At 54.7% G+C, this 23132-nt stretch overlaps 7 protein-coding genes across 7 annotated transcripts; 3 read left to right on the top strand and 4 right to left on the bottom strand.

The window, feature by feature from the left end:
* Positions 1–2912: 2912 nt before the first annotated feature.
* On the top strand, positions 2913–4853 carry BGZ61DRAFT_409898 (chaperonin 10-like protein). Its single transcript, XM_046243230.1, has 3 exons — positions 2913–3352; positions 3437–3807; positions 3862–4853. The coding sequence occupies exons 1-3, from the start codon at positions 3242–3244 to the stop codon at positions 4664–4666; spliced, it is 1287 nt and encodes a 428-aa protein (XP_046110423.1). The 5' UTR covers positions 2913–3241; the 3' UTR covers positions 4667–4853.
* On the bottom strand, positions 4854–6551 carry BGZ61DRAFT_440600 (uncharacterized protein). Its single transcript, XM_046244498.1, has 2 exons — positions 6100–6551; positions 4854–6049 (listed from the first exon to the last, which is right to left on the bottom strand). The coding sequence occupies exons 1-2, from the start codon at positions 6374–6376 to the stop codon at positions 5094–5096; spliced, it is 1233 nt and encodes a 410-aa protein (XP_046110422.1). The 5' UTR covers positions 6377–6551; the 3' UTR covers positions 4854–5093.
* A 1562-nt stretch (positions 6552–8113) lies between these two features.
* Positions 8114–8786, bottom strand: BGZ61DRAFT_583566 (uncharacterized protein; the record flags this gene model as incomplete). Its single annotated transcript, XM_046256325.1, has 2 exons — positions 8637–8786; positions 8114–8529 (listed from the first exon to the last, which is right to left on the bottom strand). The coding sequence occupies exons 1-2, from the start codon at positions 8710–8712 to the stop codon at positions 8114–8116; spliced, it is 492 nt and encodes a 163-aa protein (XP_046110421.1). The 5' UTR covers positions 8713–8786.
* A 391-nt stretch (positions 8787–9177) lies between these two features.
* BGZ61DRAFT_339929 (major facilitator superfamily domain-containing protein) lies at positions 9178–11085 on the bottom strand (the record flags this gene model as incomplete). The annotated part of the gene is made up of 3 exons (XM_046239266.1): positions 9178–9860; positions 9913–10398; positions 10449–11085. 3 exons carry the CDS (start codon positions 11083–11085, stop codon positions 9178–9180), a joined length of 1806 nt encoding a protein of 601 aa, XP_046110420.1.
* A 1455-nt stretch (positions 11086–12540) lies between these two features.
* Positions 12541–15097, top strand: BGZ61DRAFT_526683 (fungal-specific transcription factor domain-containing protein; the record flags this gene model as incomplete). The annotated part of the gene is made up of 4 exons (XM_046253000.1): positions 12541–13013; positions 13077–13110; positions 13171–13650; positions 13706–15097. The coding sequence occupies 4 exons, from the start codon at positions 12541–12543 to the stop codon at positions 15095–15097; spliced, it is 2379 nt and encodes a 792-aa protein (XP_046110419.1).
* Positions 15098–15764: 667 nt separating this feature from the next.
* BGZ61DRAFT_82452 (S-adenosyl-L-methionine-dependent methyltransferase) lies at positions 15765–17224 on the bottom strand. Its single transcript, XM_046257127.1, has 4 exons — positions 16970–17224; positions 16729–16919; positions 16466–16679; positions 15765–16411 (listed from the first exon to the last, which is right to left on the bottom strand). Exons 1-4 carry the CDS (start codon positions 17086–17088, stop codon positions 15961–15963), a joined length of 975 nt encoding a protein of 324 aa, XP_046110418.1. The 5' UTR covers positions 17089–17224; the 3' UTR covers positions 15765–15960.
* A 2603-nt stretch (positions 17225–19827) lies between these two features.
* On the top strand, positions 19828–22493 carry BGZ61DRAFT_340868 (CDC45 family; the record flags this gene model as incomplete). The annotated part of the gene is made up of 3 exons (XM_046239350.1): positions 19828–20595; positions 20645–21714; positions 21767–22493. The coding sequence occupies 3 exons, from the start codon at positions 19828–19830 to the stop codon at positions 22491–22493; spliced, it is 2565 nt and encodes an 854-aa protein (XP_046110417.1).
* Positions 22494–23132: the final 639 nt, after the last annotated feature.

Here is a 23132-nt window from a genome sequence, read left to right as displayed (position 1 = left end):
TGATACCGACAAGCCCTGGATTGACGTGATTCAAGGATGAATTCGATCATGGTCTGATGGAGTCATCGTCGGTTGTACGTAGACGACTTGAGGTGGTCGGTCAGAGCTTGTCAACTTCGCCCAGGATGAGCTGCGTAACAGTGGAGCTAAAAAGTGCATGGATCTCGTCATTACTGCATCTTATCCGCCGTCGACCCTGAGGATTGAGTTGGAGACTCGGCTTAATTGCTGCGTCTTGGTACCACGAAGCTCCTTCATGCGCGGATTCATCTCCGAAGCGAGCATGCTCTCGGGTTGTTTCAGGGAGGTGCCCCTCAGAAGGAGACTAGGGTTCCTGAGCCTCTTGGATTTCCTCCTCAGCTCCAAGGGGCCGAGGGCTGCGATACCGTCTTGAACAGGGTTGGCCCAGGCGAGTCGCCATGTGCAAGCGTCATGGCCTCGGGCCGGTACAAAAGGAGATGCAGCTGTATTAGCGTGGCTAACTGTCAACGTGCAGGGTTGGATTGACCCGGAGACATTAGTGGCGAGGCACAAAGTGAGTGAGTTATTGGAACAAAAGGAGTTGATGGTCCGGTCACAGCACTGTAGGTAGTCTGTGTTGTCCCGATGTGAGCTGGACTGGACCAGCCTGATGCTTCGGCGGGATACATTATCGGGATCTGGATTGAGAGCCCATAACGACGAATTGCGCGAGTCAATCACTCGTGAGGTGGTACTGATAAGTAGGGACGAACAGAACTTTTCCGGGGGTCAGGTTCCGGCGGGGAGGGTGGGCAGCTGGATAAAGGAGAGTTGGGGAAAGCTTGGGGTCCATCTACAGGAGTCTGGGGTTCCGGGTTGTGACATGATCCCTGTCATGTCGTTATAGGCGCGGTTTCCGTCACCACGCTGCTGGGATGTTGACTCTTTGGCGCTGAACGACGGGTGCTGAATGCTGGAAGCTAGAAGCTGGAAGCTGGAAGCTCGAAGGAGCGGTGGTGGCCATGGTTGTCCGATACGAAGGTTAACGCACCAGTTAAAACCGAATCTCCGATAAGCCGGCATCAGGGCCTCGGAGGGATGTGCAGCAAAGATTTCAAGATCGCGATTGCGATTGCAACCCCGCCTGGCCCAGACCATGGAAGGCGCGGAGCCCGGTGCTCTTTCACCGTCTTCTTGGATGGCAGACTCAGAGGGCGAGAATTCTTCTCGTACATCATGTTGGGCTGGCTGGGGGCCATGATTTGTCAAGAGATGAGAGAAGCCAAGTAGGTCGGGTACCTAGAGGTAGAGGAGCTTGAGGAACAAGCTGAGGTGGGAGCAAGTTGGTGGGCTCACAGGAAGCGCCGATTGGAGCTTGGCTTGAAAAAAGAAATGGGCAGGCGTGGTTATAGGAGGGAAGGTGCGACTTACACGGCTCTAAGAAAGGCCGCCAACGCCTGCCGTACCTTAGTCCCCTGCACTCCCGACCTACGCGGAGGACCTCTACGGCCACGTCCCACTTTATCACTTTCTGAGTCCACAACCGACCATCATCCACCCATCATCCACACATCCACATGTCCGCACACTCATCCTTGAGGCCCTTGGCCTTGCGCAAAGTTGTATGCCCTGGCGTGCGCACATTTACCTAAGGCATGTACTTTACAGCACAGTACGACACAATACGTACTGGAGTACGCAACCCATCTGGGCAAGCCTCCACCTCGTCTGCAACTATGCAAACCTAATTAGTAGGCTTCTCGAAATTGCAACTGCGTCACTGACACCGACGTGACCGAATTTCGGACGCGGCTCATGGCTTGCCACCTGGGTCTTGCGGCTCGCGACCTTGTTGAGACGTCTGCTGTTATCAGATCCATGTCCATGCTCCAGCTCGCCTCTGAGGCCGGGCTGGCCTCCGCCTTCCGGGCCCCGCTCAAGATATCCTCAGTCGGCGCCCCGTCTTCACTGCCGAGACCGCTCCCCAATTCCAGGTCCGGTTCCTATTCCCTCGTGGCCTCAGCCCCTTCAGTCCCCATTAGTGCAAACGCCGTTACCCCTCGGCTGCCCGGGGCCCTGTCATGCCTGGGCAAGCCCTGGTCTGTCAGGGCGTGTCACACAGTTATCGTCTCTCACCGCACCGCGATCTCGGGTGGGTTAGGAGCCACCCGCCGACGCTGCCGCCGGCTTGTCGAGTTGTCTCCCGTATTCCCGGCCCATCTGGCCGCTGGCCGCTGGCCGTATAGAGGCGACGATTCAGGTCTTGTCGTCACATTCGGTGATCTGTTGTCTCGTTGAGGCGGGCACCAGTCGCTGTTGATGCTGGCTATCTTTCACCCCTCATCGGGCCAGGGCAACACTCGGCCAGCGCTGTGACCCACGACACCCCCTCCATCAGAATCGCCTTGGGCTTCGTCTCGCCATGGGCTGGGACCACAATCCGATTCCAGCTACCAGTTTTCCAGCGGCCAGGAGACCCTTGGATGGCGGGTCCTTGGAGCTTGCATGGGTCCTCCGCCAAGGCGCCCCATCTGTGCATGCAGAACGCCCGCTCTCCAAACAAACACGTTCGCAACCTCCGCTCTCCTTGGTCCGGTTCCGGCTCAGGCACACGGTGCATCATTGCATCTTGTGTACCCAAGCGCCGTCCCTCCGTCACCAAGTTGCTAGGCCCTGCAGATGGTTTGCGAGATTGCAATGCCTAACGGAAAGCTCCTAGCCCACCGGAGATAACTCGTCGTTACCTGACTGGGCAATTTTCTCTCACCCAGCTTAACGCTTGCTGGAGTCCTAGACACCGAGCCACCTTGGCGTTGGGTAATTGCTGATGAGCGCACGCCCTCGTTTTCGTGTACTGCCCTCGCGGATCGGACTGCTCTGGCCGGGGAGGATGGCGAGCGTTGCCACCTACTTAAGGGGTGGGGGCCCATCGCTTCTTCTCTCTATCTCCTCGTTGTCTGTTCAGAGATAGGCCCCTTGATTACCATCTCTCATCTTGGCTTCAAGCATCCCACGTCCTCGCAAGCTCCATATCCCACGTTCTGCCTGTCTATTTCCTCTGCAATCCATCGACTAGCACATTAAGGACGCCTCCGAGAGCCATCCCAGCCCCAACCCCCACGCACCGGACTGCTCCCACTCACCAGTCTTTCCACTAGCCAATCCCATCCGCCTAAAACACCCCAATAGGCAATCAGCCAAGCCATCGACTGAGCCTTTGTCTCCATCTCCATCATCATCCCACTCTCATCCCACGCTTCCAGCGTCACAATTACTCGCCATGGCCCCAGCTGCTACGGGGGAATTCGCGCCAACGCATCTACCCGCTTTCAACATGAAGCCGGTCTCAATCAGTGCCTCCGTCTTGCATGGTCCCCGGGATCTGCGATTGGTAAGTCCCGCTCCGGCCCGTTGCACAAATCTCCTTGTCATCAGCCCTACCCGAAGGAACTGTTCCTGACCCGCGCCGTTCCAGGAATCGAGAACTATTGAAGCCCCAGGGGCGGATGAGCTGCAGATTGCCATTAAAGCTACTGGTATTTGTGGGTCGGATGTTTCCTACTACAAGAAGTTTGCAAACGGCGATCTCTGTGCCTGTCATCCCCTATCTCTGGGCCATGAGTCGTCAGGCGAGGTAGTTGCCATTGGACCTCAGGTCAGCGGCTTCAAAATCGGGGATCGGGTTGCGCTTGAGGTTGGTGTTGCCTGCGGTCAGTGTGGCATCTGCCGTAAAGGTCGATACAACCTCTGCAAGAAGATGCGATTCAGAAGCAGCGCCAAAAGCTACCCTCACTACCAGGGCACGCTCCAGGAGCGAATCAACCATCCGGCTGTGTGGTGCCACAAGTGAGATTTCCCCCGAATGAACTATATCTTGGTAGAATTTGCTAATGAACTTAGGCTGCCCGACAATGTCTCGTATGAGGCCGCTTCTCTCCTTGAGCCCCTGTCCGTGGCCATTCACGCGGTCAACCGAGCCAGACCAGAGCCAGGGTCTACAGCACTGGTCATCGGAGCTGGCACCGTTGGTCTTCTTACGGCTGCTATGGCCCGCCAATCTGGTTGTACTTCCGTGACCATTACCGATATTGATGTTGGTCGCGTGAACTATGCCATTGAAAACGGCTTCGCAACCCACGGATATGTTACCCCGGTGTCATACCTGACTCCTTCCAACGTTCCCTCTGGGGTCTCCACCCCCGAGTCTGGTGTCATGACCCCTGCCAGCACATTCTCTGCTGCTAGCAGATTTGACAATGCCAAGGCACTCGCTGCAAAAATCCTTGCCGTTTCCAACACCCCGGACGCATTCGTTCAAGAAGAGGACGAGGACGGAGTGGACGTTGCGTTTGAGTGCACTGGCAAGGAGGCCTGTATGCACACTAGCCTCTACGCTACAAAGGCGGGAGGCAAGGTCATTATGGTCGGTATGGGTACCCCAATCCAAACACTTCCTTTGTCAGTTGCCCATCTCCGAGAGATTGACATCTTGGGCATTTTCCGTTATGCAAACACCTATGCTACCGGTATCCGACTGCTTTGCTCGCAGGCCCGGAACGGCCCTGGTTTCTCTCTTCCTTCGCTGGATAAGATGGTTACACACCGCTTCAAGGGTCTCGACAAGGCGCAGAGTGCGTTTGAGCTCGCGACGCGCACTAGCGATGACGATGGAAACCTGGTCATCAAGATCGTGATCGAGGCTTAAAGAGGCATACCATTTGTGTTTTGAACGCTTTATGACGATAGACCGAGCGCTTTACGATATCCCAGCACCAGCGCCAACGCCAGCGCCAGGCTGCTATAAATTTGGTTGGTTTCTGAAAAGTAGTTGGCGAGTATGAAGATTTTGGGCTTGTCAATTTTGCAAGGGGATTTTAGTTTGGGAAAGGAGGTGTTTTTATTTTTATTTGTTTCTTGTTTTTAGGGCCAAAAAATTAGACAGATGGGTGTGTGACGCGAACACGGCTTTTGAGACTGCCGAATTGTGTACCATGCCATGCAACATGTTCTATGATGTTATGGTGTATATGGAGTTCTACCTCAACCCCGAACGCCGGGCTAAATCAACAAAGTAAACAAGATCCCTACAGTAGGAAACCTGGAAGATCGCCACTCAGCTTCTCTCATAGCTATTATATGAGAATGTCGCCGGCGCCTCGAAGATTGAAGGAGGTTGGGTCAACGGCGTAGTCCTGGTTACGGCGGTTGGTGGCCTTAGCCGACTCGACGATGTTGAACTTCTTGCCCACATCACGGGCCTGGTTGACGCTCTGCATAATGCCGTTCAGGAGGCCGACTAGGTTGACGTCGTTGGTCTCGTGCAGCATCTCCTTCTCAAAGGAGGCTTCGTCTGAGGGGATGACGAGATCGAGGCGGCTCACAAGGGCTTGGATCTGGCGGAGGACAGTTTGGGACGGGGTTGTGTAGTCGGTATCCATGGATTCGGATGCCGTCTTTTCGCCATTGACGTACGAGGGGGGCAGACGCTCCAGGTAGGTGGTGAGGAGGCGGATTCGGGAATGGAGCATCTTGATGGCGTTGGCTTTTGCGGTGAGCGCAGCAATCATCTCGTCCTCCTCGATTGTGAGAGGAACTTCATCGTCCTGGGATGGGTCCTTTCGCTCCTCGTCTCGGCTCTCCACCAGTCGCCGCTTACCCTTGCCGTTAGACTCGACGGACCTGGCGGGCTTGTCATCCTTGGTCGCCACAGCAGCAGCATTCCCGCCAGCCCCAGCAACGTAGTTCATGCTGATCATCTCGGTTTCGTCGGTCTCGACGGAGTAAGGGAGTTCTCTGAACTTGAGCTTGAGAGGCGCCTCTCCATCATCCATCTTCTTATCTTCTCCATCGTTTTCGGTCTTGGCGTCGTCGACTTCGTAGTTGCTCTCGAAGATGGTCAGGGGGAGCCGGCCGCCAACGGAGTGATCGATGACTTGTTCGGGATGGAAGCCGAGGAGGACGGCGGACTCGTTCCAAGTTTCGAGAATTTGGTTGTGGACCGGGAGGATTGTGGAAGTCGGGCCGGAGGAAGGCAGCAGCGTGTACCAGCCGACGAAGTCGAGTTGACGGTCCTTGTGGACAGTGATCACTGGTCCAAAATGTTAGAATGTATATTCCACTGGTACGTGAGTGACATACTCTGCTCTAATCGTGCACCAAACTTGTCATGGTCCAAAAGGTAACCGCCTTGGACCTCGGGGGCAACTCGCATGTGGGCCTCAAATGCATGCTCGATGGTGATCTCGCGGCCGTTCTGCTGGCCTAACAGAGCACCAACTATAGGGCCTTGCTGTTCTCGGAGAGTGTGTCTCGTGATATAGTCGGAGATGGTGAGGAGGACGAGAGGGTGGAGGATAGCTTGGAGCTCGGAACTCTTTTGGTTGGAGAGGAGAGGGTTGGGAGTTGAGGCAGTCATGATGCCGCCTAGGGAAGGGAAGCCCGTCCCTGGTGTTGCAGTTGGGAGGTTTGTCGGACGCCGGATGGGGGAGTCTTGCTGAGGTATCGAGGGTTGTGAGAGCTGTGAGTGCAGGCTATGAATGGAGACAACTTCTAGGCACGGAGCTGAGGTGTTGGCTTGGTAGGTAGGCGTGATGCCCCGCGCTGTGATTTTGTGGGGTTGAACGGACAAGTTGACGTTGGTTCAGGCATTCCCGGATGACTAAGCCCCTCCGATACGGCCAGCGACAGGCGCAACATTTTGCCTACTTTCATGAATGCAGCCCTGGACATTTTCAGCCGTTGGGGATATGAACTGATACGGTATCCGTCTCTGCGGACGCGATTGCCAATCTTCCAGAGGTTGTGCAGTGCCTTGTTCCCGCCATTGTCGCGCTCGCCCGCCTATGCCTCTGCCTTGCCACTACCGCTGAATCCCCCTGAGCGCAGCTTCGCGGGCCAGAATTGTTGCAACCCCGGCGAACTGCCGAGCGTTGACGCAGGGCGAGCTTTGTACGAGATCGCCATGGCCGCAGTATCGATCGGCCACAAACAGTATTCCATCTACGAGACACAGCCTAGCCGCGAAGGCTTAATTGTTACACCAACCTTTGTGGATTTATTCCGACTGCCGCAGCGGTAATCGCGGCTCGCTGTTTGGCTTTGGGGGCCTGCACACTCAAAGGTAGCTCCTCACTTCCCCTATCTATGGTACTTGTTTCCTCTTACTTCCCTATGCGACCAATTTTCTCTTTTTCAACGTGAAACATGATCCTCACTGTCCTTCTCCTCTATTCTTTACTCTCTTTTTCATTTCTCTGAACGCCTCTTCTGAACCGGGGCATCTCTTGACGAAATGCAGTAGTTGATTTACTCGACCAGGCGTCTCCTCCCATGCAAACCTAAGGGGGTGTCCTGGTAAACATATTTCCTCCCCAGACACCCTAGACAAAGGTCAACTCAACGACGCACGCCGCCCATCATACTCTCGTCTCAAAGCATTCATTCAACATCGCCCTCAAAACCAACAAACTCACTTCACTCCACGAGCTCTATTTCGATGGAACCCCCCTCTAAGATGGATTCGTCAAGAGGAAAGCGCCACCGCGAAAGCAGCACCTCCAGTACCTGTCCTGTTCCGAGTAAGAAAACAAAACAGGCGACATCGATAGGGTCGGCTGCTTCATCATCGTCAACTTCTTCATGTGATGGATCTGTCAACCTAGACTGCATCCCGACCATTCGCCTGGAACCGCTCAAGCCTGCCTTCAGGGACGTCCGTTACGATGAATCAAGGGCACGCTCTAAATCACCACAACCACCATCGCCAAGGTCACTATGATGGCCATCTACAGCAGTAGCATTGTTTGAACTCAGCTTTTTTCTTGATTTTTTTTTGCATGCATACAGACCCCCTCGGTTTATAGACGGAGGGTATGAGTAACAGGACTCAGAATGATGGTTCTTGCACCACAGAAAGCGTGATCTCACAGGGAAAACTCCTGTCGGGTTCGGTATTGGGCGCTGCTATTCCAGCTACATGAGCGATCTGTTTTTTTCTTTTCATTATTGGCGTTTACGGATTCATAGAGGGAAGGCAATACGGTATGATCGGTAGACGGGATCAAGGTTTGGCCTGGGACTGGAATTGGGACAGATCAACAGTAATTAATCATACAAGCAACGCAGCCTTTTTCATTGATGAATAACTCATCGACTAGTATTTAAAGTCGTGCACTGGTTCCTCAAAATCCTCCTGCCATACCACATCAGGGTCGTGACTCACCAGACTAACCTCAAAGTTCTTTTGCCTCGTCACTCGCGTATTCTCCGCCATCAACTGCTCTAACTGTGCCATGGTATTCTCATCGCCCGCCTTCTTAGCAGCCATGTACAGCTGCATCAGTTCCGCATGGCGGTATTCATAGTCCAGCTTCACGCGCCGTCGCCGACTCTCCGGATCACATTTCGCGCAAGTATCGTTGATGTACTTGTGCTGAAGAGACGGGGTGCTGCAAGGTGAGCTGCAAGAGCTGCGTTGGGCTGCAACCCTCGTGAAGGTGTGCCCGCAGGCCATGCTGGTTACGAGTTTGGTGCACATTTGTGGATCTTTGTCGGAATATGATGAAGGATCTAATGACGAGGTATCAGTTCCAGAGGCCCATAGATATAGACTTGCGTGGAAACTTGAAGGCGTCCTTGTTCCGGGATCTCGAGGGTTGGGCGCCGTTTGTACGTACACAGATCCTTTGTCCTCCTCGACCTCCCCACGACCGCCACAGGCCACCACCTCTTCCAGAGAGAACAAAGACACATGAATAATGGAGTTTGAGATTTGATGATTGATTATTTTCGCTGCCTTCGTCTGGAGAAAAAGACCTCTAAACAGCAGAGGCCGTGCGTGTGGCATGATGGTCATCCTCTTCTTCCTTGACCGCTAAAAGACCCCTGTTACCTGCAGTCAAGACACCTAAGCTGTCCTCTTCCTCGAACAAATTTTTGAGGATGAAATCACTGGGCGAAGGACAATGAATACGGGTTTACAGGAAGATGCGCACAATTAATTATCATGATGGTATATTCTCGCCGAGGATCTTGATCGCGTTTCAATACCGTACACACCAGCCAGGATCTAGGTAGTGTCACCGCGCAGCAGAGGGAAAATTATTCTAATGTGGAGTTGATTTTTCTATCTGTTATACAAGACTGGAGTGTTTATCGTAGCGTATATCTATCCATCACAAAACTTCAAAATACCTGGTATCATTTCTCGCTGCACCTTCATTTTTTCTCCTCAGATGACTCCTTCTCTTGATCCGAGGACTCCGCCGCTGGTGGCCCCTGCTTACCCTGCTTTCCCTTCTTGATACTTTTCCACTCCATAAACATTGCGCTGATCAGTCCTGCAATCGAAAGGGCCACTGCAGCCAGGAAAATGCGGGTGATTGCATAGTTGTAAGCCTCCAGAACCGCGTCCATGTACTTTTCGGGTACGACCTCGTGCAAGTCCGTAGCACCGGTATTGACGATGGTATTTCCATCCAGTCCGGGAATATGTGCCAGGCGTTTGACAAGCAAACTACTGAGGATAGTCTGGCCGACAGATACGAAGACGGCACCGCCAAGCTGCTGACAAAAGAACGTGATGGCGAGCCCGGTGGATACGTCGTCCTTGGGGAGGGTGGTCTGGACTGCGAGTCCGACAGTTTGCATCCCTAATCCAAGTCCAAAACCTACAAGGAATTGATATCCGATCCAGCGAGGCGAGCCCGTCGCGGGAGTAAATGTGCTCAGAAGACCCTCGCCAATGGCCATCACACAGGGGCAAAGAAGCATCATGGGAACGTAGTACCCGATGCGTTGGGTGAACATGGCGGATACGAAAGATGCGACCACAAGGCTCAGAACAAGGGGAATGGTATAGATACCGGACTTGACGGGGTCGAGGTTCTTGGTCGCTTGGACTGTGGACGCGTTAGTGTTATATTGGATCATGGTTTCAATGGATTCACTTACACCATAGCGGCACATAGTAAACGGCGAGCATCATCGCGCCCGCTAGGAAGAACATAACAAAAGCACCTGAAAGCATAGTGCGCTGCCTGATAATCCGGAGAGGAATGGTGGCAGTTTCGGGCATCATGACTTGGACAGTGCAAAAGGCGATGGCCGTCACACCAAATATGACAAAAAGGAGGATCAGTCTCCAGTTACTCCATGCATATGTTGATCCTCCCCACTGTAGAGCGAGTACGAGGCAAACCATGGAGGGGAGGAAGAAAAATGTGCCTAGCGGGTCGAGTCGAGTGATGTGCTTCGTAAATGGGACACTTTCTTGGGGCTTCTTTGGTGATTTTAGGAAGAGAAAGAGGAATAGAAAGGCGGCCGCGCCAATGGGCAGGTTCATGTAGAAGCACCACCTCCAAGTAGCCTTCTCCGTGAAGGCTCCGCCGACGAGGGGGCCACAGACGGATGAGATGCCAAACACCATTGCAAACATGGCTGTTGACACGTTAGTATATATGCAAGAGACAATAAAGGAGGGAGTGTACATTGGAACATGGGTCGCTTGTGAAGAGGTATCATGGGGATAACAGTCATCATGGAGCCCGTCATGATACCCGCAGATCCGATACCAGCGATAGCACGACCGACGATGAAGGCCTCAGAGTTGGGAGCAGCTCCGCAGAGTGCCGAACCAACCTCGAAGAGGATAATACAGGCGAGGAAGCTCAACCGCAGATCGTAGAATTTATAAATCCGACCAAATACTAGCTGGAACGCGGCGGTGGTGAGCATGTATGCTGATCCGTACCAACCAATGTCGCCGAGGCTGTTGAACTCGTTTGTGATGGCGGGGATGGCTGTCGAGAGAATAGTACGGTCGAGGGCGACGAGGAACATGGAAACGAAGGCGGAGAGGATGATGAGCCAGAACTTGAGTGTCTTGGGCTTGTAATTCTCCTCGGCCTCCTTGTCAAAGGCAGGCCCGCTGGGGGCTGGTGTCTCGACATCGGGCTCGATTGGGGATGTGAGCTTCTCAGAGGCAGGTAATGACGAGCCTGGAATGGGATCTTGTTTGTCGTCGGTTGTTGGCTTTTCCTTGACTCCATCTGACCATCTCTTTTTGGGATCAGTTGAGGTGTGGGTTTCGGTCGAGGATAGGGAGGTGACGGATTTGGTCCGCATAGGGGCTTTGGCATCTTGCCCAGAAGCTTGGTTGTCTTCTGGAAAAGACATGATCGCAAGTAGGGAAAGAGGGAAGATAATTAAATAATTAGAGATGTTGGTCAGTCTAATATCAGTATGAGATCCAGATCAATTGCATGCGATGCGGCCATGATGAGAACTGCTTGGCAACGCCTGATATATATATACAAAGCATGCCTGAAGGGGAGACGCGGCTAGGTAGCACCCACATGACAACGGGTTCGGGCACTTCGAAATTGGGAAACCATCGGACGCAGACCGGGAATGAAATTTCGCATGGCGGCGGTGGAAATGGGCGTCTTAATGTCTTCCGTGTCCGAAGCCCGCCAGACATTCGGGGACGAGCCGTACAGTCGGATCCGGGCCTGGGGACGCTAAGCCGGTTTGGGGGCCCGTGGGATCAGGGTCCAGGAGTCGGGCGCGCCTGCCCCACGTTGTGCTGGCTCGTGCTGGCTCGTGCCTCCCCGCGCCAGAGCCCAGCTCGGAAACCTCGGGACCGAGCGGGTATCAGAGTCGTAGGTTGAGCTGCGTCGGACTTCAAACCCTCACCTTTTGAGTAAGCGAGAGAGCGAGAGAGCGAGACAGCGATCTACGAGCCTGGAGCCTGACGCCCTGCAGCCCTGCAGCCTAGGATCGGGCGACTAATCACCGAGTAGCTGTCGATTCGACCCTGCTCTACGGCTCTCCCCTGGCAATATTCGCATTGCCTCGTCGCATCTCGAGCAGGCCCGCTTCTCCATTCGGCCGTCTGTGACTCCGACTCTGCTCTGACTCTGACTCTGGCGCGGTCTACATTGGCCGTCGACGTCAGCTTCTCCGCAAAGACAACTGGCTCGGAATCTATCCATCCACATCGCGCACTACAAATCTCCATCCCGGCCCAAACAAGAAGACGGGTTGACGAACCAGGCGACCAACCACGCACGGCGCTCTGTCATCAGGTCCGTACGCCACAGGTGACGAGACCATCTCGCCGGGCCCGAGACATCGCTCCCTCACCGGCCGTCGTTGCCCGTCACCGCCACCGACTCGTGTGTTCCCGCACGGCAAGTTGCACTACGGGCCCGACCGCGCGACCCTTTGAGACGTCAACCAACCACACCCGTCCTCAGCCCTGCGACTGGATACTCGCACCTCAGCTCAGCTGCGTTCCCAGTCCGAAACGCATTGTCCACGACGTGGTCCACGAGATCTGGGGCCCATCGTGCATCGCGCCCCATGTATCCTGCGTCCGCCACGCACATCTGACCGGGAAAGGATACACCGGGAAAGGATACACGAGCGCCGCCGCCCGCTCCATCCATCATCACCACCACTCCGCCACCACCTCCTCCACACCCCCCGGCCTGACAGGCGAGCACCCCTGGCAGAGCCTCCGCGGTTCTGTCTTGGCGTCCATCCACCTCTGCACTTTGCTTCTGATTGCCTCCTGTCATGTCGGCCGAGATGCCTGCCGGAGCCTTCACCCCAGGCACGGCCCCGCAGCAACACCCGGCGCTGTATCCCCATCCCCATCCCCATCCCCAAACCCAGTTCCAACCATTAGACCCGGCTTCTATCAAGCTGACCCGCGGGACAAGCTGCGTCCTCTGCCAGCAACGCAAAGTCCGCTGCGACAAGAACAAGCCCTGTGCCAACTGTGTCAAGGCCAATGTCGAGTGCCGCGTCGTTCCCCCACAGCCGCCTCGCCGTCGCAAGAAACGCCTCCAGGAGAAGGACTTAATTGACCGTCTCAAGAAGTATGAGAGTCTCCTGGCTGAGCATGGCGTCAAGGTCGACGCCATCGGCCACGACTTGCGACCAGACGATCCCCCAGTCGACGATGTCGACGAGCTTGAGAACGACTTTGATGGTCTCAAGACATCTCCTGAGGCGAGCACATCTCCTGCAGCCTCCCAGCCTGAAAAGTAACTACTTCGGCCCTCATCTTAGCTAAAGCTATTGGACACAATATGCTGACAACCAACTAGTATCGGAGGTAAATGGTTTTCGTTACACAGAGAGGTATGCTACACGAACGCCAACCATACACCGAGAGACCTCTTAAACTAACCTACCGTGTAGTTCCGTGCCAGTGAAAAGATGCTCCAAGACTCATCAGACGAGGAGGTTGAGGTCCCTACCATTCACCGCGCATTTGACCGGATGTTTGCAACTGATGGCTTTCCCTTCATCATCGGCGGACAGCCCGGTCCCCTAGCTCAGTACCATCCTAGCCCTATCCACATCTTTCAGCTCTGGCAAATCTACATCGACAACATCAACCCTTTACTCAAGATAACCCACGTTCCTACTGTTCAAGCACAGATCATTGAGGCTAGCTCCAACATAGAAAATGCTCCGAAGAGCATCGAGGCTCTCATGTTCTCTATCTACCTCATGGCCATCACCTCTCTGGAAGATGACGATGTCCAGAGAATGTTCAATGAGCCCAAACAGGAACTGTTGGGGAGATATCATACTGCGACTCAGCAAGCCGTCACTAACGCCGGTTTTATGCGTAATAATGACCCCATCCTGCTGCAGGCTTACCTCCTCTATCTTGTAAGCTCGCTAAATACTTCTTTCTGTTCCCTATCCAAACTTATACGTTTCATAGTTTGCAGTTCGTTGGTTTGTCGACCCACGACAAGTCTTCTGCCTCATTGGCATTGCAGTTCGCGTCGCCCAACGAATGGGTCTTCATCAGGATCCGGGACAGTTTGGACTGCCCCCTTTCGAGGTTGAACAACGCCGCCGTTTGTGGTGGACCCTTGTAGGCTACGACCGCCGCATAGGAGAGATGACTGGATCAACAGTTACTGCTCTCTCCAGTGGCGGTGACTGCAAGATTCCTCTCAATGTCAACGACTCAGACCTCCATATCGACGGCAAGGAGTTCCCCACCTCTCACACTGGCCCAACTGAGATGCTCTTCTCTCTGACCCGCATCGAGCTCGCCATGGCCGTGGCCAGCGACAGCAACCGCGACAGCCAAAAGATGAACAACCCCGACAAGAGCCCCGTAGGTACGCCCAATTCTCGCCCTGCCGCCCCGACAATCCGGCTTGCCGGCCAAGACGGACCCTCATATACCCTTGACGGTTTCTGCGCGCACATAGAAGGCACCTATCTTACCCAATGCGACCCCAAGATCCCATTGCATTTCTTCACACTCACTATGACCCGCCAAGCCCTCTGCAAGATGCGCATCATCAACTTCCTCGTCCGCATGCACAACAACGACTCCATCCCACTGAAGGAAATCGAACGCGAGAACCTCAGCCTCCAGGCGATCCAGATGATTGAGTACGACAACGTCGTCCAGTCTTCTGAGTCCCTGCGCCCCTTTCGGTGGTATTCAATGCACCACTTCCCTTTCCCGGCTTACATGTTCCTCGTCCAGGAGCTGCGCCAACGTGTCTCAGGTCCTATGGTTGAGCGCGCATGGGAAGCCATCGCTAGGAACCATAGCCTTCGGAAACTGCTCAATAACTACCATAGCCCCATGCACATTGCCTTTGGCGGTCACTTCATCAAGGCGTGGGACGCCCATGAGGCCGCCCTCATTAGCGCCGGCAAACCAGTTAACCGCCCGAACTTCCTCGCCGCGTTGCGTGAGCGTGCCGAAACCCGCCGGCGGGCCCGCGCCGAGAACCTCCCGGACCCGGGTCTCTCGCAGCCCAAGGTCGGCGTCCCGCGCTCCTCAGCTGCGAGCGCGCCTGGTTCTATGATGACGCCTCCTACCGACCCGTCGATAGGCAGCAGCCGCGTCAACACAGGCTCTGCCGCTTCTGATAATGACTCGGGCGAGATGGATTGGTCCTACCTCATGTCCGGGTACAACGACTCGAACAACTTCCCACCGATGGGTGGTTTCGGCTCCTTTGGCGGCGTCGGCGGCGGCATGGGTGGCCCCATGGGCGGTCCCATGGGAGGTGGTATGGGCGGCCCCATGGGAGGTATGGGCGGCATGGGAAGCCCCCCCGGAGGCAATATGTTTGGTAATTGAAATTTCACATGATACATGATACATGGATACGACATGATTTACGGCGTCTTGGGAATTGCTCGGTTTATTAGAACGGAAGAAGGCACAGCGGGCAAAGCTAGTTGCGACATGTTGTGCATACATGAAGGAAGAATCGCAAGATGAGTTAGGATCTTTAACCCAACGGGCTGGGCGGTTAGTTGGTTGTAAATATACGTAGCGACCTGTGTTATGAGAAAGGAGGCTTGTAGTAGATAGGATTTGGATTCTCCTCTCAGTTGGCAGAAGCAGCACGTTAGTTCAGAGTACTAGACTCAGAGACCATGAGTGTTGAATGAGGCTGCCATACAGCCGGGTAAATAGCAAACATCTCAGCCAATATCAGAGGAGCATTGTCATCATCATATCGTCAAGTTTCCTGGAATCATCACAGATCAACCTGGTCAGTGCCCATTGCCTAATAATCCCCGATTCTAACCAGGATCCCACGTAACCCAAGACATGATGCAAACTCAATCACAGTCCCAGCCGTGCTGACTTTTAAACCGATGAATCTCCCTTGTGTCACCTCGGCATGGGCGACCTCCTGTCCCGTCTTGGCGTCTCACCGGTGTCCATAATATGACTGATCACTTGGCGACCGGAAGGCTTTCCCACTCCACACCCTTGGGGCTTTTGAGGCTTCATGCGAGTTAACAGCCCGCTAGTGTCACCGGCCGCTCGGTGTAAATGTGCTCGCTCGCTGGTTGGGTGGTATTGGTATTGGTTGGTGGGGGGCACAAACGTGCAGGTGCGCTGCGCTTTGGACTCCCCCAAGTGACAGGTCAATCTAGGAAATCCTTTTGGCTGACGCTTTGATAGCTCAGCCAATTCGCCGGATCCAACTATGACAGTGGCTTTTGCGCCCAGCAATCTACCCAATCGAGCCGAGCGTGAATGCGGGGGTTGTTGAAAGCCTCGAATATCTTCTGTCCCAAATCATCTGCTTCTTCTTCGGTTAACCCCATTACTTCGAATCGAGGTAACACGGCAGCGACCCAATCTTCGCAAATAGCTTGGCAAAACATGCCCATCTCCCTCATTCTGGGCTCGCTATGCCACCTTCCAAGCGGAACCTGGGTGTGCTGTTGTTGAACGTTGGTGAATCCAACTTCATGAAGATTTTGGACGATCTGCATGGGAAAGCGCAGGTTCCAGCCATACGTAGTTGTAAAAGGTCCCTCGACGAGACTGTAAAACGCATTGAAGGGATGGTCCTCTCCAGCTGTGCCATCCTCGGAGTTAATAAACGGTACGATCTCGTGGATTTCAATCCACCCTCCCGGTTTGAGGGCCCTAGTCTATGTTAGGTTCTCTGCTTGATTCGACATCTCAGACGGGGAGTGGTACTCAAAGGATCGCTCTATTAGCTGCCGCGGATGTCGCAAGGTCTGTAGCAACGCTCTTATGTGTATCAAGTCCGCATCAATATAGATATTAGTCCAAGGACGATGCTCGTCTTCAAGATCTTCGACTCGAAATTCAACGTTGGGCGGCGTCCAGTGCGGCTGGATAGGAGAAAGATCAGTCCCAATGACTCGGGCGCTGGGAAAATTCTCAGCCACTAAGACAAGCAAGTCAGCCAGATTCTTCATAGGACGAGTGGAACCAACTATCTTGGGCCCAAAAGCCGACTCCAGTCCCAAGGTCGACGATTTTCTGGGGGTGGTCCCCGATGGGAGCTAGAAAGAGGTTGCCGTCAAGAAGGTAGTCGAGATACAGCTTGTGTTTTAGCCCCTCGCGGACTTGCTCGACGTCATCATTAGGAAGGCCGTATCGGCCTTGTAAAAAGCCCTGGTATCTCCTGGAGGAAATCAGCGCCATAAAATGGGCAACATATCTCATTCCTCGTACCTCCCGTGTTCGTACGAGTGCAGCTCTCTGGTGTTGACGGATGTGAATTCGGACGTCCCCACCGAGTCTCCATAGTCAGATGTGGGGTCCTCTTCGGGATCTATATCGTTGTAGTCCATTATTTGGTTGCTGTAAGGTGTATTCTGTGTGGATAGAGACGGGGTGAATGGGAGAATAAGGACTGTGGCGGGGATACATGAGCAGCCGGCGTGGCGGGGACTGGTGTGAGGTGGGAGAGGTAAGGAGCAGGCTGTAAGAGAAGACCCAAGGGACTGGGGAGTGGGTCGTCTGCGAGTGCCGGCACCGGGCACAAATAAGCCGGTCCCAGCAGAAGGGTTCTGGGTCGGAGAGGATGGGATGGGGTGAGTGATAGGGGGAGGGGAAGACACAGAATGGGCCGAGATGGGACGAGACAGGTGGGAATGCAGATGAATCCAAGGTCACGTCCAGGTCGGCGGGACGTTGTCGGCGGGACGTTGTCTGCTGGCGAACTCCAACAGTCAAGACCCAGCAAACCGGGTGCTGTGGAGTGGGAGGGTGTTGCGGGATTGGCCAATGTTGTGCGTGGTCGGCGAGGGACCGCTTCCAGAAGAACGGGAGGGGGTCGGTCAGCCCCAGGAATCTGGTAACAAGACTCCAAGAGGGTGACAGGTGCGACAGGTACTTCAGGAGCTTCCGGAGCTTTGGGAGCTTCAGGAGCTTGGTTGTTTCTGCGGCCCAATCGTGCCAGTTGCACGGATCGGCGACCACTCTGCAACCCGTCGTGACGTGGTCGAACGAGTGAGGCTAATGTCGAGAGACGGTGCAAGTCAGCTAATGCACAGGGACGCATAGAGGGGCACACACCAGACAAGCGGCCGGTGGGAGCCAGTGGGAGCCACCGAGAGCCAGCAAGCAATTCAGGCGGCTGTCCAGCTCGCCGTAGAGGAGCCAGCTTGTCTCATCAGTCGGGGTCCGCGTGAGGTCCACTCAGAGAACGCACCAAGAACCTGCGACCTGTCGGTGGGACCCAAACTAGGCCATTGCTTCCATCGCCCATCATGACCCCTCACCGATAAGTAGTGGGCGGTGGCAGTGGCGCCACACACTAATCCACGCATACCCCCGGCGCGCAATTCGATTGACGTTGTTTGGCACTGTTGCTGTTGCTGCTGCTGCTTCGAGAGGGAGAAGGCATTGGTATTCCCGGCAGTGTGGTGCGCCAATGAGCCCGGAGGTGCAGGTTGTGCTGACGTTGCGTCTTGGATGCGTTCGACCCGGCTTGACTGCACGACACTGCTGTGATACAGCACCAGACCATGCTGTCGTATGCTGTACTCATCCTGCATTTACGTTGCCCGCCAAGTCCTTGAACTTGTTGAGCCCATGTTCATACCCGCTCCGAGCAGGGAGGGGCCGCTTCCAGCCCTCTCTTGGCCCAATCTTCTGGAATAGAGTCACTCCGCCCTTGGCAGCTAGCTCTGCTACCAGTGCCGCGTCCCGAGACACTGTACCGCTTGGTTGGGATGGAATGGGGGGCGCTTGAAGTGCGCTGCCGTGGGGATTGAGTTGGAGGTCGAGGCCAACGCCATTTGCGTGCATTTGCATTTCCCCCATCGTGTGGTTACTTGCTCACTCCTCGGCTCTTTAGTCTCAACCCTGATAGTCTGCCCGTCGGCAAGGCCGTGTCGACTGACTCCGAGAGGGGCCTTTGGTCTGGGCTTTAGCAGCAGCTAGCCGTCGGTGCGTCTCTAGTGGTGGGTGGGTGACTGTCGACCTGCGCCGGATTGCAGCATTCGCGAGTAGTCAACCGGCCCACATTGTGGCATTATCGGCGACAAAGTGCGGATGGACGGTCCTTAACCCATTTGACGGGGACATCGGCGCAGGGTCTTACGGCGGTGCCTCGCTTGCATGAGCATCGTCTGTCGGCAGGCATCTGGTCAAAATCGGTGTGACAAGGACCGGCAATTTGGTACTGGCAAGCCGTCATGCAGTAAGCCCCTCCCATAAGAAAGGCAAAGCTGTCGGGTGGCATTGGAAATGAGGTCTGCAGCAATATCATGCGCGGTGTCGATATGCCATGATGACGAGAGAATGTAAATGTTGGAGGAAAAGGACAGCCGGCCAGACAACAGACAATGGAGAGCCTGGGTCCCTTCAAGTTCCAGCTGTTCCATATCTTTCTTATTTTTGGAAGGAAAAGGAATGGGAGACGAAGAAGGTATGCTCCCTCGTCTGAGTCGTCTCCGTTACCAACCTAAGGTACCTACTTTGGGCACTTGCCTCCAACAGAATCTGGAGCCGTCGTTTGCAGCGCCTTCCCACTTCCCGGCCGATGGCAACCCCTGGTCATCCTTCCATTTCAAGCGCTTCAGCGCTTCAACCCGCTGTAGGCTAAAAAAAAAATACTGGGTGGGCACCTGCTGCCAGCTGGGCTCCCAGCCAATCTCTCGGCCAGAGGTACCTCTGCCATGTACCCTCACCCAACTCGCCAGGCGCGTAATGGCTGTGTGACACCGCGTCGCCAAAAACACGGTCGACAAAGTGGTCCATGTAATTACGGTACCACTTCCTCGCTCTCCGTCACCCACAACCGTGATACCTACTACACCGTCTCTCAATCGGTCATATTGCATCTCACGGCGACGGTTTCTGTGTTTATTATTGACCTGGCGTGCTTCGTACCGGGCCTGCATTTTCATCCCTCCAACCCCCTGGGCTCCAGCATTCCCCTTGCGACGCTACTTTACGCGACCTCTCCACGGACAGCGCGTCTGAATTTCCTGTCGCCCACGCCGCACCTGGTCGACATCTGCCACATGCTCCATGAATCCCACGAAGCATAACGATCGAAACGCGTGCAGTTCCTCGAAGCCATGCATCTCCCACGCTCTCTAATCTCGAAACTCTACACCCACCTCCAGAACACCCGTCATCCGCTCTCCCCTCCGGTCCTCATCCTTGTGGCTCTCGAACCCGATGCTCTCTGCGCATGCCGCGTCCTGACAAGATTACTGAAGCATGACTACATCCCACATAAGATCCAGCCCGTGGCGGGCTACACCGACCTTGAGAGGGCCGGAAAGGAGCTTGTGGTTCCCATGATGGAGTCTCAGGGCGGCAGCGGCGGCCTTGTCGTCTGTCTTGGTGTTGGAGGCATGGTCGATCTTGGCCCCCTGCTCGGGCTCGAACCCGAAGGCGACGATTCCCCCTACAGCGGCGTTGAGGTCTGGATCATGGATGCACATAGGCCATGGAACTTGGGAAACGTGTTTGGTGGCTTTCCTCTCGATCCGACAAATGAAGAGTCCTCATCCTACCAGTCAAGAAGTCCGCCTGGTGTCGATGGTGGAGAGATTACTCGAGGATATAAACCAGGCAAGGGTGGAATTGTGGTGTTTGACGATGGTGACATTGCGGACGACCTAGCTGCTGAACGAAAAGCATACTTGGCTCTGGTTGACATGCCGGAAATCGACGACGACGGCGGTGACTTGGGAGAGACCGACGATGAGAACGATGAAGGAGACAACTCAAGGCAGGAATCAGCTCACGCAGGCCAGAAACGAAAGAGCTGGTCAGACGCAGACGAGGACGAATTCAGCGACGACGATAGACCGCGGCAACGACGAAGGAGCAACTCGGTACGTAAGAAATTTGGCTCTTTGCGAGCACCACATTGACAAGCAACAGTCAAATTCTATATCCGAATCCCCACAGCGACCGAAGCCGAGGGGACTCATCTCCCTCCGAGAGCCCGATGTCGGCTTGTCAAGCGATCCGGTCGAACCTCCTTCCGGTGCCCAAGCAACACCTGCTTCATCAGCACGCGCTCTAAGACGACGACTCCTCCGAATGCGACAAGACAACGAGGCCATCCTGCATAAATACTACAAGGTCGGCTCATCATTTTCCGAGCCCCTCTCGTCTATGATGTACTCGCTTGCGTCCGAGCTCGGCCGCGAAGATAACGACCTACTATGGCTGACAATTGTTGGCGTCTCATCCATGGAACTCTACGGTCGTTCCTCAGCTGGCGTTGCCGCGCCTGTGAGGAATAATGATGCTAGTCGGCCTACGGGATGGCTAGGATTACGAGGTGCTAGGATACGCCAGTTACTACGCGACGAAGTGAGGCGGTTGAACCCGCCTGAAATGACCAATGGACGAGTTGCCGTCGAGAACACAGGTGTTATACCCACTACGGCCAGGAATCCCGAAGACACTGGAATCCGGCTCTCTCCCGAACCTCGATTCCTACTCATTCGCCATTGGAGTCTGTATGACAGCATGCTGCACTCACCATATCTCTTCTCCCGTCTCAAAACCTGGAGCGAGACGGGCATAAAGCGACTACATAAGCTCCTTGCCAAGATGGGTGTTAGTCTCGCGCAGTGCAAGCAGAGCTATACCCACATGGACATGATGTTGAAACGTGAGCTGAGGGCCAAGCTACTCAAGTATGGGTCTCTCTATAACCTTGACGAGATGGTGCCCTCGGTTGAGACGGACGGAAAGGATCGAGGGGGTGCCAAGGATGGATGGGGTTTCGTCCGGAGTTGGGGCTGGAGAGCAACTCTCAGTGCCCAGGATGTAGGAGTTGTCATCGGTGCGCTTCTCGAGGTCGGGAAGCATGCTCATCACGCGGATACTGCACAGACATCGAGTCAAGCAGTTCGAGAAGTTGACGAGGAAGCCGAGTTTGCAGCTCAAGGAGACGAATGGATTGGCCGGTTCTGGGAGGCCTACGATGCGTTGGAAGAGTATGTTAAACCCCTGTACATATATCCTCCGGTTCGCTAACAGTATCAACAGTATCGACTCGCTCAAGGCTGGTCTTCCCACGGCTCAGTTCCTCCATCGGGCCATCTACCGCACAGGAACCTCCCTTATCAACAAGAAACAGATCAAGCACCTTCGCGCCTTTCGTATGTGCGTCGTCAAAGACGGGCCTGACGTCTCTCTCTTTACCCATCCGGCAGCCCTCACCAAACTGTCACTCTGGATCGGAGAGGCTCTTTCTGAACAAGAAAGGGACAATCACGGAAAGCTATCACAGGGTGGACGTGGCACGCCGCTTGTGGTGGCCAGCCTTAACGAAAAACGCGGGGTCTATGTCGTCGTTGGCACTGGCGGCGGCGGTGGCCCGGACACCACGTTCCTAGATAGGGAAGCAGCAAAGCAACGCAAAGTAGAGAAAGAGGCTAAGCTCAAGAAAAAGGAGGAATCACGGTTTGCCAAGCAGAAGGTGCGAGAGGAGAAGTTGGCTGCGCGACGAGACGCAGGCGGCGAAGATGACGAGCTGGAGACAGAGTCTGAAGATTCCGACGGATCAGATTCAGACGACGACTCGGACGATGACGAGGTTGAGCATGAGAAGGGCTATGGCCTCAACAAGTTCGGCAGCGCGTTCCAAGAGGTTGTCTCAGAGACAAGCGCGCGTGTACGCATCGACAGCTTTGAGCACTGCGTGGTGGAGGTCAAGAAGGAAGACCTTGGAGGATTTCTCGAGAGCCTGAGCATGAAGGCTGTCGTTGGATAAAGCAAAAGGGTAACGGTTCACGGGTTGATTTCTCGGTGTAAGTAGGTAATCGGAATGGCAGCGGGCGGATCTTTGTCAGTGTATTGCAGGTGGAACTTATGCACGCCAACGTTTGGAGTGGAAGATGGAGCATGAGCGAGCATTCATGAATTGGGAGGAGCATGTATCGGTGCCGCTGGGCCGCAGGTTTGCAGGGCTGTTGATACCAATCAATTGGAGTATATTGCATATATGACAGAATATTTTGGTAAAGTGTATAATCATCCGGTGTGTCGATGACGATCCTGGCCTTGGTGTTTACGCCAACGGTGCTGCAACTGAGCTGGCGATAATGGGGGCGGCTATTTTACCTGAAGAGTGACGTGAGATTCGCTAAACCATGCCGAGCGCCATCCAGCGCGAATCACAAGCGACCGATTGCGAAGCCGGTACCAGGACAACCCAGCAACAGCGTCAGACTGTCAGCAACGCTAAGTCCTTCGTTCGCGGTAGCCTGTTGTTCGAAGACGTGCGTCCGTCTAACGCCCTCGGGAGCTGACACGACGGGTTGGCAATCTTAGGACGGCGTCAGCATGTACGTGTGATGCAATCAGTGGATGTAGGGCTGAATTGGATGCTTGGGCGGCGGCAAGGGGTTGT

The sequence above is a fragment of the Ilyonectria robusta genome (genome assembly GCF_021365365.1).
Source record: "Ilyonectria robusta strain PMI_751 chromosome Unknown BGZ61scaffold_2, whole genome shotgun sequence".
In the NCBI taxonomy this organism is placed as follows: Eukaryota; Fungi; Ascomycota; class Sordariomycetes; order Hypocreales; family Nectriaceae; genus Ilyonectria; species Ilyonectria robusta.
The sequence above is the reverse complement of the archived record's forward strand: the minus strand, read 5'-3'. Positions and strand labels throughout refer to the sequence as shown.

What these genes read in the sequence shown, in the direction of transcription:
- BGZ61DRAFT_82452 (XM_046257127.1), bottom strand. Translation starts at nt 17,088, where the DNA reads ATGGACTACAACGATATAGATCCCGAAGAGGACCCCACATCTGACTAT. An exon ending in CGGCTTTTGGGCCCAAGATA is followed by an intron (nt 16,680 to 16,728) that starts GTTGGTTCCACT and finishes TGCTTGTCTTAG; the next exon opens with TGGCTGAGAATTTTCCCAGC. An exon ending in CTAATAGAGCGATCCTTTGA is followed by an intron (nt 16,412 to 16,465) that starts GTACCACTCCCC and finishes AACATAGACTAG; the next exon opens with GGCCCTCAAACCGGGAGGGT.
- BGZ61DRAFT_409898 (XM_046243230.1), top strand. Translation starts at nt 3,242, where the DNA reads ATGGCCCCAGCTGCTACGGGGGAATTCGCGCCAACGCATCTACCCGCT. An exon ending in GTCCCCGGGATCTGCGATTG is followed by an intron (nt 3,353 to 3,436) that starts GTAAGTCCCGCT and finishes GCGCCGTTCCAG; the next exon opens with GAATCGAGAACTATTGAAGC. An exon ending in CCGGCTGTGTGGTGCCACAA is followed by an intron (nt 3,808 to 3,861) that starts GTGAGATTTCCC and finishes TAATGAACTTAG; the next exon opens with GCTGCCCGACAATGTCTCGT.
- BGZ61DRAFT_440600 (XM_046244498.1), bottom strand. Translation starts at nt 6,376, where the DNA reads ATGACTGCCTCAACTCCCAACCCTCTCCTCTCCAACCAAAAGAGTTCC. An exon ending in TGGTGCACGATTAGAGCAGA is followed by an intron (nt 6,050 to 6,099) that starts GTATGTCACTCA and finishes ATTTTGGACCAG; the next exon opens with TGATCACTGTCCACAAGGAC.